The sequence below is a fragment of the Epinephelus lanceolatus genome, chromosome 15 (genome assembly GCF_041903045.1).
Source record: "Epinephelus lanceolatus isolate andai-2023 chromosome 15, ASM4190304v1, whole genome shotgun sequence".
NCBI classification, from domain to species: domain Eukaryota; kingdom Metazoa; phylum Chordata; class Actinopteri; order Perciformes; family Serranidae; genus Epinephelus; species Epinephelus lanceolatus.
In genome coordinates this window covers 39,678,721-39,691,098 of record NC_135748.1, presented here as the reverse complement: position 1 = coordinate 39,691,098, position 12,378 = coordinate 39,678,721, and the positions used below count along the sequence as shown (strand labels likewise).

The following is a 12,378-nucleotide window of genomic DNA, read 5'->3' as shown; positions in this document are numbered from 1 at the left end:
ACCAATCAAGAGCAGCTTTCTCACACAAGGCATTTGATCTGGTCCTCTTGTAAATGCTGCCGTGAGAACACGAATCAACTCTAGGCAATTATACAACTTTGTGACAAAACACATTTGACTCATTGAAAAACAACCAGTGTTGTTGTTTGTTGGTTTTGAACGGTGGTTTGCAGCTTGGTACGCGTCTCTCCTTTGTAACACACCATCCCCTCAACCATTTGTTGACACAGTCAGCTCATATACAACATCACTTTAGAGACGTTAATATGACATGTACAAATGTAGAGCCTGATCTCCCTCTGAAGTCATCAAACCCGGTGCTTGGGCAGTGACTTGCTGCATCAGAAACCAACAGAAAAAGGCGTCCTTGAACGGTGACATGATTCACGGCTGGTTGCAGTTATAGTTCAACGGCGCCAGGCAGCATCAGTGTGAAACGCAGCAGGACAAGGACGAAAGTTAAGGCAGGGGGCGGATGGGAGGTTTGGTGAATGGGTTCAACAAACACCGACTTTCACCCCAGAGAGCGGTGTTCACGTCCTGTAAGACTCTACAGCCAAATCCTGTTGTTTTTTCCTAAACCTAATGTCAACAACCAACACACCCAGGGTACCTTGGACATCGTATGTGGATGTGGAAAGTCCATGACCAAACGTCGATATGTGACAAGGTCGTAGTGACAATGTGTTGAAATGTAAGGTATCCGTCATTTGCAGAAACGTACAATAACATTTCCTTCTGGTCACAGTGAGATATGAGAGATTATAAAACCTTCTGAGACATTACTGTGGGCTTAACAGAAAAATTACTGTTCTCACCATGAGAGAGAAAATTAGTTTAATCTGATTTAAACTGATCTGCTCTTTATAAAAATAAATGTGCACGTGATGAATACACACACACACACACACACACACATACACACACAGAGGTCACAGACATAAAGGTCTGCGGTTCATCTCGACCCCGCAGTTATGTTTCCAGGACCTTCCTCCTGTGAGGGATTCAGTCCAGGAACATCTAAAGGTCAGCTCAACCCCTCTGCTCGGCAGCGACCTTCAGCTGAGCTCTCCAATTGGACAAATAAGACCTGCTGACCCTGCCGCTTAATTCCCACAATGCACTGCTGAGACTGGTGTTCCAGCTGCTTAATGAGCTCTTTTCTACCGTCTTTATGTTGATAACTCTGGTGTTGAATTTTTTTTGTCTGGCTGCAGCCTGAAGAGCAGCGGCACTACTCTGCGAGGACGCTTCACATTCAAATTAAAATTTAATTCAGATAAATGATCCCAATCATAGCAGATTCAACAGCAGCTGCTCTGAAACGACGCTTCGCTCTCCACTTCAACTTCACTCAATACAATAACCTGTTACCAACTTCCTGTCTGCTGACGGTCCTCTGAGGGAACTTCAAGAGGTCCTCAGAAAAAAGGACTATACTGGTTTTGGATGTTTCATGACAGCATTTTTCAAATCAATGCTACACATTATAATATTCATATTATGAATATAAATTCTACAATATTTAACTTAACAACAGATATATAAAATGTTTTATTCTTCTGTCTGTCGTCTTTTTGAATGAATCTTCTCAGTCAGAAAACTGTCCTTTAACTCTGCTGAACCACTTCTCAGTCTGTGGGGACTGTTACACTCACGTCTTTACACATCACTAATGTCCCCGTAATGCTTTAGAAAAACAACCTCAGAGGGATTTTATACAACAACAACAACAACAGTCCAGATAGTCTGCTAACTCCTGTATTAAGCAGGATTTATACTTGTGCGTCAGCAGTAAGCCAAGTCTACGCCGTTGTGAGCATTTATATTTGTGCGGTGGTGTGTCTGTGTCACTCTGCAGTTACACCTCCAAAACACTAGTCGGCGACGGAGATTTCTGTGAAGTGCTGTAAAGTTTAGTTGATTCAAAACACACATTAAACACACATTAAACATGGCTTAATAGAGACAGTTTCAAACACAAGTACACAAATCAGCTTCACTATAACTCGCAGCATTCACAGACAAACACTTGTCTTTATCTGGACACATTTTCCCCACAAATACAACATGCTAACATTATTAGCACAAGCCTATGGCATTTTACATTGTATAAATTAGCCTCGTGGCTAGCGGACTTTTCTTCTACTCATATGAAGCCAGGGATAACAGCAACATTTAACAAAGGTAACGTTACAAAATTCAGCTCCATTACAGCTCACAAGGTTCACTGACAAAACAACTGTCTGATACTAAACACGTTTTCCAAACAAATACAACATGCTAACGTTATTAGCGCCAGCCTATGGCATTTTACATTGTATAAATTAGCCTAGCAACCATCAAAGATTTCCTCTGCTCATATAAAGCCAGGATAAATCACACACAGGACTTAAAATGCTATTTTTGTGGAGGCTTTATTTTCTTCACAATTTATTGTTTTTTATCTGTGAAATTAAAGTAAATAAAAGCTTTGTTTCAGTTTCAGCTCAGTTTGCCTTTTTATTTTTCTGTCTGTTCACCACTTAAAGGAAAACCTTTCAGTCAGTAAACAGTCCACAAGGTTCTAAACAACATCATAGATATGGTATCTAGGACTGCAGCATCACTGACGTCCCTGTAATCCATGTTAATCAGTTTGCCCATTTATTTTTCTCTTTTCTTGACTGTCTCCGTTCAAGTAAACTTTCCAATCAATAGATGATCTGCTCGTTTCTAAAAAACACTATAACACTGCCAATTGTTTGTCTGGTATTACAGATATGGTATCTAGGACTGCAACATCTTTGGTGTCCCTATAATCCTTGTGGGAATGAAATGTGGGACTTTACACAACAGCTACCTAACAGTCATTTTCTTTTTATTCAACTGTCTGTTCTCTACTCTGAGGAAAGCTTTCAGTCAGATGGCCTGGTAACCTCTGAATAAACTCTATAACACACTGTTTTTTAAAATGATCTTTAGGGGACCATAACGCTCACACCTTGGCACATTACTGATGTCCCCATAATCCCTGTGGAAAAACAACTACAGTCCTCATTTTATCATTTATATTCCTCTGTCTGTTTTCTCCTTGAAGAAAAGTTTCCCTCAGTAAACAGTCCCTTAACTCTGCTGGAACATTTATCTTTAGGTTGTGGAGACCGTAACACTCACACCTCAACAAATCAGGTAGGTAGAAAAACACCCTCAGGGGGATTTTACACAACAACTACAGGCATGAACTTTTCTTTAGATTCCTCTCTTTGTTCAATATTTTGGAGAAATTTTTTCAGTCACTGCTAAACATTGTTCCTAGTGAGGTACTGTGAGGACTGCAACATCACTGATGTCCCCGTAATCCCAGTAGGAAAACAGCCTTGTGGGACTTTATACAACAGCTACTGTACAGTCTTCTATTATTTTCTAATGTCTGTTCTCGACTCTAAAGAAACATTTTCAGTCAGCAAATGACCCCGTAACTTCTGTATCAACGGATGTCTAAAAGCTTTTTCTTGTTTGATTGTGGGGACCTCAACACATCACTGATGTCCCCATAAACCATGTTAATACACAACTCCAGCCGGTTTTTATACAACTGTCATCATCAGTTTGTATTTTTATTTGTCTTTCTGTTTACTACTTTAATAAAAACTTTTTAGGCAGTAGAAATTCCTGTACCTTCTGTATAAAAGGTTTCACAATCTGCAAAATATTTTGTACAGGATTGTGAGGACACACAACTGATGTCCCTGAATGCTGTAACATTTAGCTAAACGTTTCTTTGGGGAGCATAACACTCGCATCTCAACATGTCACTGACGTCGCTTTAAACCATGTTAATAAACTAGCTCATCAGGATTTAATGTAACAGCTAATGTCAGTGTTTTCATGTTCTATTCTTCTGTCTTTTCCAGTTGTATCCATTATCCAGGCCCCTTACCATCCCCCATCAGTTAAAATGTAGGCTAACTGTCCTTCCTGAATATTAATAATAATAATCATTATTTTGTGTTATTTCATTTAAAAACATAATGTAATGCCAAATAACAGATTAAACTGAAGTTCAAATAACATCATTGTCAGTTTATCAGAGAGTAAAAAAGCCAAGTGATCAGAATTATATTTATGAGTATTGAAGAAATGATAATTTGGCACTTGCAAGAAGCATTTTTAGGAATTGTTCCAACAATTAAACAGAGCGGCCTACAAAGGAAGAACTCTGAGGCTACTGGAATAAAATCAAAATGATATATAGGTTGTTTAAACATATGAAGTGGGAGGTGTGGGGGTTCCTCTCATGGGAAATTTTGAGCATCAAACGCTTCATTTCCTGCATCCTGGTGAATTTTCATGCACCAATTTAAGGTGGAAATATATCTATATCTATATACCTTGTACATTTATTATTATGTTACAATGTCATACATTATTTTATTGTTTTTTCATTTGTAATTCTTTTTTTTACTGATTATTGATTTATATGATTATGATAACACACGTACAACATGTTACGAAAAGCAAATTAGCACATATTATATCTTGTTTTTTTCCAGGACACCAAATGTGTCGGGCCGGCACTGCTGTGATCCATGTCAGTAAACTACCTACAGTTCTTTTCTTTGTTCTGTCTGTTCACTACATTAAAGCCTTTCAGCCTTTAAACGATCTGGTAACTTCTATGTGAATGCTATGATTGTGTTTTGTGGGGACGGTAACATCTCGACACATCACAGACGTCCCTGTAATCCATGTTAAAAAGCGACCTTGGGAGGATTTTACACAACAGCTACAGGCGTCTGTTTTGTTCCTCTGTCTGTTCACCACTTTGAAGGAACTTGTTGGTAACTTGTTGTGTAAAACCTCAGAGGAGGATGCTCGTCAGAGGGATTGTGGGGACGTCACTTCTGCACATCACTGTCGTCCCCATAATCCAGTAAAAAAAAACAAACCAACAGACTGTGAGGGATTATTGTCAAAGTAAAACCCTAAAAAAACTACTAACAGCTCATTTCAAATGTTGCTCATAAGCGTTTATCTTGGAGCCTCATGTGGAACTGATTAGCATATTTATAAAAAGTCATTAAAAACGGAGCTGGACATCGTTAATGTGCGATAACACAGAGAAATGACTGCATGTTGTGTTTATGTGCTTCATGTTTTTACAGCTCCAACATGCTGCTGTGTCGGTTCCTGTTCATGTTGAACTTGTGCAGGTTTTCAGTTGGCAGCTTCTCCAGAGGATCAGTGAGGTTTCTTCGCTTAAACACAGTTGGAAGTTAAATCGGCGTCGTGTGTGACTTGAATGTTGTTTCACTTATTTCAAAGTAATCCACCTGTAATCTGGCCTCACTTTAATCTGCTTAGTGTTGTTGCACAGTGAAAACATCAAAACACGCTGCAGGAAGTTTAGAGAAATAGAGAATTTAAAAAAGAGATGCTCCTTTTTACAGCAGCGACAAATCCCTGCAGTCAAAGTCCTGCTTTCAAAGTGTTTCCTCACTGAAAAGTAAACATTTAAGATGTTCTGTAACCCAAGTACTAACACTAGTAAGTACTCGTATGGTGTCTGTTAAACCCTGTTGTGACAACAAGAATTTAACCTAACATGAATTCACTATTGCTGCAATCAGAACAGAAGTACAGAGAGTTGCTGAGTAGAGATGATACACCATCTCATCGTGGTGACTTGGTGTGAACCGGCAGGTTTTTATAACGTTGCAGAACGGCACATTGCAAGTAGCTGCCTGTTTCAACTCATCTCGTCACGAATCTTTGGTCTGAACTGGGCTTCATGTAGCTGGCCGCTCTGTTCCTGTGTCGCGTAGTATGATTACAGCATAAGACTGTTGTCATGGTGACGGTAAGATGAACAAACCACGTGGCTGATCTCAGACCAGGTGCACTGATTACAAGTATACTGTGGTTGGAGAGATCTCCAAACATCCTGACCTCAACAGGTCGGTCGCATGGTCGCTTCTCCTGAACATGTGCAGTGCCGCTCAAGGCCACCTCTGAACGGCATATAGTTGTGATCCACAGCAGGAACAGGACATCACCTCACATTCCCATCATCACACCAGTCCTTATTCACCTCTCTCTCTACTTCTCTCACCAGAGTACTCTACTCTGTCAGATCGGCATTTAGGAAAAGAGTCACCTGGTTGAACAGCGCTGTCCAGGATTTAGCCATGTTTTGGTGAATCAAAGGACATTACAGTTCCTGATATCCCTCTGGAAACTGCACAGAGGTTTATTATCCAATGCCTGTGTAGTGGCTAACAGGATGCTAGTTCACCTGGTGCCATCATCTCCATCTTCTCCTCGATGTTTACTGATGTTTATATTTGAAAAACCCGACCTGGCTAGCTAGCAGCTGGCTAGAGCAGTGGTTTCCAACTGGTCCAGCCTCAGGGTCCAGACCTCTCCTTAGTCATTAATTCAAGGTCCACACAGTTTAACATATTCAGCGTCATACTTGCATTTGGCGATGTCGTGGAGCTACTTCAATCAATCAATCAATCAATTTTATTTATAAAGCCCAATATCACAAATCACAATTTGCCTCACAGGGCTTTACAGCATACGACATCCCTCTGTCCTTAAGACCCTCACAGCGGATAAGGAAAAACTCCCCAAAAAAAAACCCTTTAACGGGGAAAAAAAAAAAACGGTAGAAACCTCAGGAAGAGCAACTGAGGAGGGATCCCTCTTCCAGGACGGACAGACGTGCAATAGATGTCGTACAGAACAGATCAGCATAATAAATTAACAGTAATCCATATGACACAATGAGACAGAGAGAGAGAGAGAGAGAGAGAGAGAGAGAGATGCAGGTAATGACAGTAGCTTACAACAACATTAATGAAAGTAATAATATTATAGTTATAGTTCTGGCTACTGTGGTACAATATGTTGAAAGTATGTATTAATATCAGACAGTATACTTGTGTGACAATAGTCATATGTGTATAATAACAGTAGAAGTATGACTAATGACTAATGATGGCAGCAGCAGCAGGAGGCATCTGGCAGGACCACGGCAGCAGCACAACCACACACGTCACACTGTCCAGGCACCGCTGCGGTATGAGTTATTCTGAGAGACAGTGGAGCACAAAGGCTCCGGAGAAGAAGCCGAGTTAGTGACATCCAGAATGGCCGAGTTAGCAAGATGCAGTAATAGGATGAGAGTGAGAGAGAGAGAGAGAGAGAGAGAGAGGGAGCCCGGTGTATTATAGGGGGTCCTCCGGCAGACTAGGCCTAAGTCAGCCTAACTAGGGGCTGGTACAGGGCAAGCCTGAGCCAGCCCTAACTATAAGCTTTATCAAAGAGGAAAGTCTTAAGTCTAGTCTTAAATGTGGAGACGGTGTCTGCCTCCCGGACCGTAACAGGAAGATGATTCCACAGGAGAGGAGCCTGATAGCTGAAGGCTCTGGCTCCTGATCTGCTTTTGGAGACTTTAGGGACCACGAGTAACCCTGCGTTCTCAGAGCGCAGTGTTCTGGTGGGATAATATGGCACTATGAGCTCTCTAAGATATGACGGAGCTTGACCATTTAGAGCTTTATAAGTTAACAGTAGGATTTTAAATTCAATTCTGGATTTTACAGGGAGCCAGTGCAGAGAAGCTAAAACAGGAGAAATATGATCTCGTTTCTTAGTTCCTGTTAGTACACGTGCTGCTGCATTCTGAATTAGCTGGAGAGTTTTTAAGGACTTACTAGAGCTACCTGATAATAGAGAGTTACAGTAATCCAGCCTTGAGGTAACAAAAGCGTGGACCAATTTTTCTGCATCTTTTCGGGTCAGGATAGGCCTAATTTTCGCAATATTACGCAGATGAAAAAATGCAGTCCGTGAGGTTTGCTTTAAATGAGAATTAAAAGACAAATCTTGATCAAATGTTACTCCGAGGTTTCTTACGGTAGTGCTAGAGGCCAGAGCAATGCCATCTAGAGAAACTATGTCATCAGATAAAGAGTCTCTGAGTTGTTTGGGGCCAAGAACAATAACTTCAGTTTTGTCTGAATTTAACATCAGGAAATTGGTGCTCATCCAATTTTTTATGTCTTTAAGGCAGTTATGGAGTTTAGTTAATTGATTACTTTCTTCTGGCTTCATCGATAAATACAACTGTGTATCATCCGCATAACAATGGAAATTTATAGAGTGATTTCTAATGATGTTACCTAAAGGAAGCATATATAGAGTAAATAGGATTGGTCCGAGCACAGAACCTTGCGGAACTCCAAAACAAACTTTGGTACGTAAGGATGATTCATTATGAACGTCAACAAATTGAAAACGATCAGATAAATAAGATTTACTTCACTGTTCCGTTAGTCACTCACTCTACAACAAGAAACAGCACTTCAGCATGAAAACTCAAGACCTCTCTTGTCAGACTTTCGACGGGAAGTTATTCTGTTATAAAATGTTTGTTTTAATGAAATCACACTCTGTGCTGTTTTAATATTTTAATCTCATGTCTGTTTCATCTGATTTTCTTTCATAGAGGACAAAACAGTTTGAAAGTGAATTCTAAAGACATTTTAATAATTTAATGAGCGTGTATTTATGTGTTTGGTTGTTTTCAGGTGTGTCTCAGCAGACGCAGAGCTCAAACTGTTCGGCTGAAGATTTCTGCAGAGAATCAGAACGAGTCGAGCTGCAGAGGAGATTCACTCTGACATGACAGCCTTTTAGTGCAGCAGGAAGCCACGAGCTGAGTGTGTGTGTGTGTGTGTGTGTGTGTGTGTGTGTGTGTGTGTGTGGGGGTGTGTGTGTGTAGCTTCCTGTCACATCCTCTGATGGAATTTCGTGCGACACGGTACCCTGCAGGTTAGACGGAGCGTGCCTGGAAGGTCGTGGATTCGATCCCCGCCCGCGGACAGACGGACGGACAGATGGCGTGCGTCTGTCAGCCGCTGCCCGTGTGCCCTCGAGCGGAGGCGTCGAACCCTCTACCTGCTGAGCTGCTGGTGTCTGTTTCCGCTGAAACGGTGTTTTTATTGAGCAGATGTGCTGCTGTCTGCTCTGATGGATGTGATGCACTTTGATTGGACGATGTGACATCTCCTCTGCAGCGCTCGGGAGCCGACATCACAAAGCATTCTGGGTATTTTAGAGGCTAAAGCGGCACAGTCGCCTGCTGGTGTTTGTTTACATCTGCAGCAGATGGTGCATTTGGTTTCAGCCGGAAAAAGACTTTTGACAGAAAAATGACAAATGGAGGACGTCGGGAAGACGGAGACACGTCGTCAAACTGAACCAATTAAAGATGAATAATTCAGTTTCTTTATGGCGCCGTCTGGTTCTGTTTTTATTCTTTTTTTTTTCACAAAAGTTGTTAGGAAGTTGCCACAGTGAGCATCAGAGGGAGAAGTACTGAGATGTTTTACTTAAGTGAAAGTACCACAGTTAAGAAATAAGTAAAAATCCTGCAATTAGACTCCACCTCAGGAAAAGAACACAAGTATCAACAGAAGAAGTGGTTGAGCTACTGGTTGAGTCGAGTGGTTCCTTTTAGAGAGTTGTATTATTATATATATATATATATATATATATATATATATATATATATATATATCATATTACGATGCTTTAACAGGTTAAAGTGTTACTGCTAAGCTGAAACCACTGGCGCCACAGTGGCACATCAAGTGCTGCACCAAGCACGCACTGGACACGTCGTCCTGCAGCTCGTCAACAGACGACCACGCAAAGTTATCACTACTTTCAGTGAAAGATCTGTACTTCTTCCACTTCTGCATTAACTTAAAATCATGTGTGAGCAGCCACTAATTAAAGTTGATTTCCCACCTGAAGAGCCAAACTCCAGAGCTGTGAATCACCAGGAAGTGTCTTTTTGGCCACTGACTTTATAATGATGGGATTGTGGGTCGTTTAGTCCAACAACTTTCTTGTGGGAGTCTGCTTTTGCTTCACATGTGAATGTAAAGCCAAACCCTGTTCATTTTTCCTAAACCCAACCACATGCGTGTGTAGTTGAAGGAAGAAAATGGCATTTTGCAGTGGTAGTGCTTTTATTTTGAAACAGACTGTATGTAAACTGTACATTTCCTGTGAAAACAGAAGTGTATTTTGCACCCAGGGTACCTTGCACGTAACATCTCAGCATCGAAAAGTCCACAACCCAACGTCGATATGTGACAAGGTCCGAGAGGGGGAGCCTTGGGACAATGAGTGATAGGTTTGTGAATGGACTGTGGCAGAGTGGGCGTGTATGTGCGGCCTGACAGGCTGTTACAGAGTAGATGCACGCTTCATCCTGTGCGGTGATAAGGTTGGAGGGTGTAGATCGGTAGAAAGAAAATAGTTCCTACATGAAACTACTCACAACAAGGTCTGTGGATTATCTTGAGTAACTGGGTCATGGTTTCTGGAAAGAGACATTGCTGTTGAGTTTGTCAAATGTATTTGAGCACCACAAGTTGAGCGTCATCTAGTTTCATTATACTGGAGAGAAGGCAGATATCTCTACGGCTGATATCTCCAACACTCTGCAACTCACAAAAACAACCTAGACTGATAAATAGCACTACAGGTAAGAGGAAAAATATGTATTTTCGATTTTGGGTTGAACTGTTCCTTTAAACTGAATAAAATGTTTTCAATCATCAGAGATTCTTATGTTTCGCCTGAAGCCTTTCATCTCCCACAATCACATTATTTAATATTTAATTCATTAAGCCTCATCAATGCAACTAATTGGACTGGATGTTTTACACACACACACACACACACACACACACACACACACACACACACACGCATGCTTGACGCACATACACACACAGACACAGACACACACAGACACAGGTACACACACACACACACACGTACGACCTGATTAATGTCATTTCCTGGAGTTGCATGTATGAACAACAGGGTCAATTACTGATATGGGTCAGCTGATTAAACCCACTCTGCTTGTGTGTAGTTGTGTGTGTGTGTTTGTGTGTGTGTGTTACTCACACTGCACCACCAGCTGTATCAGAGCCTCTCTGGGTTTCACGTTGAAGCCGTTGTACTGGCTCGTCCGGCAGCAGTACGTCCCGCTCATCTCTCTCGTCACGTTGGTGATCCTCAGGACGCCATCGTAGCTCTCCGTCTGCTCCGAGCCGTCCGGCATCAGAATCACCGCCGCCACCGCTGCGGCCGCTGCCCCAGGCTCCTCCACCCGGGACCACAGGATGATGGGCTTGGGTTTCCCTGAGACCAGACACTGCAGGTCCACGGTGTCGCCCTCCTGAGCGATGAGGTGAGAACGCCCTCTGGGGACGGTCAGCTCCGGAGGAACTGCAGACAGACAAACAACGTGTTTTTAATTTCAATCTTTAGGCATGTGACAGTAACTTTCTCCCAACCCAGAGGGAGCAGCGTTTTCCAGCAGCGAACCATGGCCTCAGATTTGGAGGTGCTGCCTCTCATCCCAACTGCTTCACCCTCGGCTGCAAACCGTACCAACCCTCACCTATGGTCATGAGCTCTGGGTAGTGACCGAAAGAATCGTGGATACAACCGGCCTAAATGAGTTTCCTCTGTGGGGTGTCTGGGCTCAGCCTTAGAGATAGGGGGAGGAGCTACTTCTCTTGGTGTCCGAATGGGTTAGATGAGTTGGTTCAGGATCCTCCTGGGCGCATCCCGTCAGAATTTCTTGACACATCTGACTGGTAGGAGGCCCCGGGGCAGACCCAGAACACATTGGAGGGATTATTTATTTAATTTGGTCTAGGAACGCCTCGAGATCCCCCAGGAGGAGCTGGAAAGCATTGCTGGGCAGAAGGACGTCTGGAGTTCTTTGCTCAGTCTGCTTCCCTGCGACCTGGCCCCAGATGAATGGATGGACAGATGTGTGACAGCCCTTTCTGAGCATGAGTCTGGTGGGTGAAGTCAGGTCATCAGGGAGATAACCTCACCTGATCTGCTCGTCTCTGCTCAGCAGAAGACACAGACAGAGTCTGACTTTTTATCTTTTGCTATCAGAACACAAACTTTATTCAAGATAATCAACTAAACAACAAATACACATGTTCAGTCAGGCAGAGTGGGCTCCTTTGTAACTGGAGAGAACTGTAGGTCCAGGGCAGCTGCACCCTTGCTTGTTCCCCTGACCCCCCCCACATCTGGCGCCCATGGGAAGACATCCTGAAATAAAAATGATAAGCCTGAAGGGACGGCTATGAGGCTTCTAGATAATTCTATCTATGGGTCAGGGCTGGGATTTTAGTTTGGTTTATTTAGTCAGGTAGTTTGTTTTGAGCTCAGAGGCGTCAAGAAGCTCCTTTACAAGACTTTCTTTTTTGTGCTGTTACAACAAAACCGGCGACTCTACCAATTTATTTCTTCCAACAGTGTTGGTTAATGTATCAA

The 12,378-nt window shown here is 42.3% G+C and overlaps 1 protein-coding gene across 2 annotated transcripts in view; it reads right to left on the bottom strand.

The window, feature by feature from the left end:
- The window catches only part of mdga2a (MAM domain containing glycosylphosphatidylinositol anchor 2a), a 152,970-nt gene that overhangs the window by 39,688 nt on the left and 100,904 nt on the right, over window positions 1-12,378 (bottom strand). For both annotated transcript variants that reach the window (XR_004502546.2, XM_033643016.2), the window contains exon 8: window positions 10,981-11,304. Coding sequence is in view for 1 of the 2 variants with exons in the window: in XM_033643016.2 (XP_033498907.1) it covers window positions 10,981-11,304 (324 nt within the window). In the remaining variant the exon portion in view is untranslated. The remainder of the gene's footprint in view (window positions 1-10,980; window positions 11,305-12,378) is intronic.